Here is a 3,401-nt window from a genome sequence, read left to right as displayed (position 1 = left end):
TTGAATATGTCTCTACCAGAAGATAAGTAAAATATGACAAAAATTGGAGAAATAAATATATAAGAATATTTTAGTTAATTTTAATAGTTTAGGACTAATTGGTAAAGGCTTATATTTTAGGAATTAAACTGAGTGTTTACTGAAATAAATTTGATTTGCTTTGAATTGATTTGATATATGGATTTTTTTTTTTTTTTTATAACTATTTGATATATGGATTTAGTCTCTCCAAAGTTTGTGGTGTTGAGATGGTCTCATGATGGTGGTTGATTTTGATTTTGCTTAATTTCTGAAAGTTTTAGATTATTAATTTATAATAAATCTGACCTTTCATATAAATTTCGTGATAAGTACATACCTTGGTACGTACGGCCTGCTTTACCTACAATTTTGATAATAAACTATACTATAAAGTTGTTAAATAAATTCCTTAATCTTTGAACATTGATTATACTATGTTACAATAAAATTCTAAAACGAAAACCTTGACAAAAAAAAAAAATTCTAAAACGAAAATATTCATAGTCCTTGATGTGTTGCTGTAGTTTATTATGGTTTTCAGTTAGAACTCTATTTACATTCATTATTTGAATGATACTTTTAAGTTATTGTTTGTTTGTTGGTTTTAGATTTTAACTATAACAATAATTATATTATTATATGTCTTTTTATATGGTTATGTTATGTTAACAACTAATTGTCTAAATGATGTATTTAATCAGATAATACAATCGTTCTCACACGTGCAACAACATTCAAAAGGATTGCTAATTCTAATACAATATGATCTCTCTTGTTCTATATATAATTCTATATATAAGTAAAATTTAACTTTTTAGATTTATTGAAAAAATAATGTATCTGATATATGTTATATATAGAACAATTTTGTGAATTATTTGAAATTAGAAGGTAAAAATACTTTGGATGAAATTATTAGGTGGGTCTTATGGTGGCGTCAGTTCGGGACACACTCAATAGTCAATAAGGTGAGATCATCCTTTTCAAACTTTTCAAACTTTCCAAGTCACACCTCACTTATTTCACATTAGAAATTCTACGGAAACTTCACATGTTCATGTCGCTCGTATCTATTTTCACATTTTCCACACCCACTAAAAATCTAAAACTACCCCAACAACTTTTTCCCAATATATAAGGAGAAGATCAATGAACTACACTCTCAAGAATTCAAAGTGCCTCTAAGTAGCTTTATTTCTAAATAGTCATATATCCCATTTTAGTGTAACATTTGTTAATCATGGTGCAAGAGAAGAAGGTGGTGGATGAAGTGTCCGGTTGGCTTAGAATCTATGACGATGGTTCAGTAGACCGGACATGGACCGGACCACCTGAGGTTGAATTTATGATTGAACCGGTTGCTCCCCATGAACAATTCATTGAAGGAGTTGCCACCCGTGACGTGACAACTAACACCACCACAAAAAATGACGGTTCCATCCATCGTGCAAGGTTGTACCTACCGGAGAAAACACCTAAGGACAGTAAAAAACTACCCATACTCATTCATTTTCACGGTGGGGGTTTCTGCATTAGCGAACCAAATTGGTTCATGTACTATCATGTGTACACCCAGTTCGCCCGCTCCACTCGATCCATTTGTGTGTCTCCGTTCCTCCGACGAGCACCAGAACACCGTCTTCCTGCTGCCTTTGAGGATGGATTTGCAACGCTCCAGTGGCTCCAATCAGTTGCCAAGGGAGACGCTCGTGACCCATGGCTTGAGGAACACGGCGACTTCAACAAAATTTTCCTCATTGGAGATAGCTCAGGAGGAAACTTAGTCCACGAAGTAGCAGCTAGAGCTGGTTCGGTCGACCTGAGCCCAATTCGGCTTGCTGGAGCAATTCCAATCCATCCTGGGTTTGTTAGGTCAGACCGAAGCCGATCCGAAATTGAAATGCCACAATCACCATTTCTGACATTAGACATGTTGGACAAATTCTTGAGTCTGGCACTACCAACCGGGAGCAACAAGGATCACCCCTTCACATGCCCGATGGGCGTGGGTGCGCCACCCCTAGACGGCCTAAAACTGCCGCCATTTCTTCTATGTCTAGCTGAAAAAGACTTATTGTGGGATACAGAAATGGAGTACTATGAAGCAATGAAGAAGGCTAACAAAGAAGTGGAGTTGTTTGTGAGCAAGGGGATGACACATAGTTTCTATCTCAACAAGATTGCCGTAGATGTGGATCCAACTGTTGGATCTCAAATGGATGCACTCATTGGTAGGGTGAAGGAATTCATTGAGAAGCATTGAGTTTTGAAGATGTCTCTGTCTTGTGTAGGGTTGTTTTCATGTGTTTGTGTTATTGATCACAAGAGTTTTTGTTTTATTTTGGACGCTACTATGTTGCAACCTTTTTATTTTAATAAAATAACTAAATACCTAATGTCAATTTGTATCTTGTACTACTTGAACAATTGTATTAGTGTAACCTTCTGTCAAAAAATAAAAAATGAAAACATTTGTATTGACTTTTGAAGATTTTAGCTCTTTAAAATAGAATAAACAAGTTCGATAATAGTAACTTAAATAGTAACTTGAATGATAACTAATAGAGAATTATTAAAAGGGTCATAATTCGAATCCCAGATTTCTCAATTCCCTACACCAATAATGTGTTAGTCTTCTTTTTTACAATAATAATGTGTTAGTCTATTTACTATAGACTGTTGGAGAAAAAAAATAGAATAACAACGGTTGCGCATAAGCATTTTAAAAGGAAGAGTGCATATTATTCTAAAAATTTCAATTATTTACCTATGTAACATATTTATATAATGTCGTATTGCTCAATAATATTTTAACGATCTAAATATTTATGAAATTCATCCCTGGATAAAAAGTTTTTATCATATAAATTATTCATTAAAAATTTATCCAAACTTAAAATCATTCGATATGTTTTTATTCTACATGTCAAATCATTTCAAATTTGTGAATTTTTGGTATTCTATTTTATTTTATTTTTTGGTAATCATTTTAAATGTGTTTTTTTTATAAAAAATTGTGAATATTTTACATGAATAATAATAATATAAACTTTTAATCCAACACTCCATTTTATAAAATTTATATTTATTAAAATATTACTATGCGGTGTAATATTGCATAAACATTACATTGGTGGTGTAACTTTATTTATCTTGTGCAGCCGTGCAGGGTTGTTTTTGTCATGTGGTGTGTATTATTGTTCAATATTATTGGTGCACAAATAGGAATATTGATGACATGTTTTTGTCATTGCTTTTGGGATATAAATAGGATCTTCACTTCACATCACAAATATGAAAATTTCTTTTGCCGTTTTACTCATTTTTTTGCACGCCATACGAATTTAGTAAAATATTTTCGTCCGCTACTTAAGTAGCGG

The 3,401-nt window shown here is 32.6% G+C and overlaps 1 protein-coding gene across 1 annotated transcript; it reads left to right on the top strand.

The window, feature by feature from the left end:
• Window positions 1–1,083: 1,083 nt before the first annotated feature.
• Window positions 1,084–2,502, top strand: LOC123916850 (probable carboxylesterase 15). The gene has a single exon (XM_045968415.1). The coding sequence runs from the start codon at window positions 1,262–1,264 to the stop codon at window positions 2,282–2,284; it is 1,023 nt and encodes a 340-aa protein (XP_045824371.1). The 5' UTR covers window positions 1,084–1,261; the 3' UTR covers window positions 2,285–2,502.
• Window positions 2,503–3,401: the final 899 nt, after the last annotated feature.

Source organism: Trifolium pratense, linkage group LG3, assembly GCF_020283565.1.
Source record: "Trifolium pratense cultivar HEN17-A07 linkage group LG3, ARS_RC_1.1, whole genome shotgun sequence".
In the NCBI taxonomy this organism is placed as follows: Eukaryota; Viridiplantae; Streptophyta; class Magnoliopsida; order Fabales; family Fabaceae; genus Trifolium; species Trifolium pratense.
This window is presented reverse-complemented; position numbering and strand designations above follow the sequence as displayed.

Bases quoted from the DNA above. Each gene is read 5' to 3' on its own strand.
- LOC123916850 (XM_045968415.1), top strand. From the start codon at position 1,262: ATGGTGCAAGAGAAGAAGGTGGTGGATGAAGTGTCCGGTTGGCTTAGA.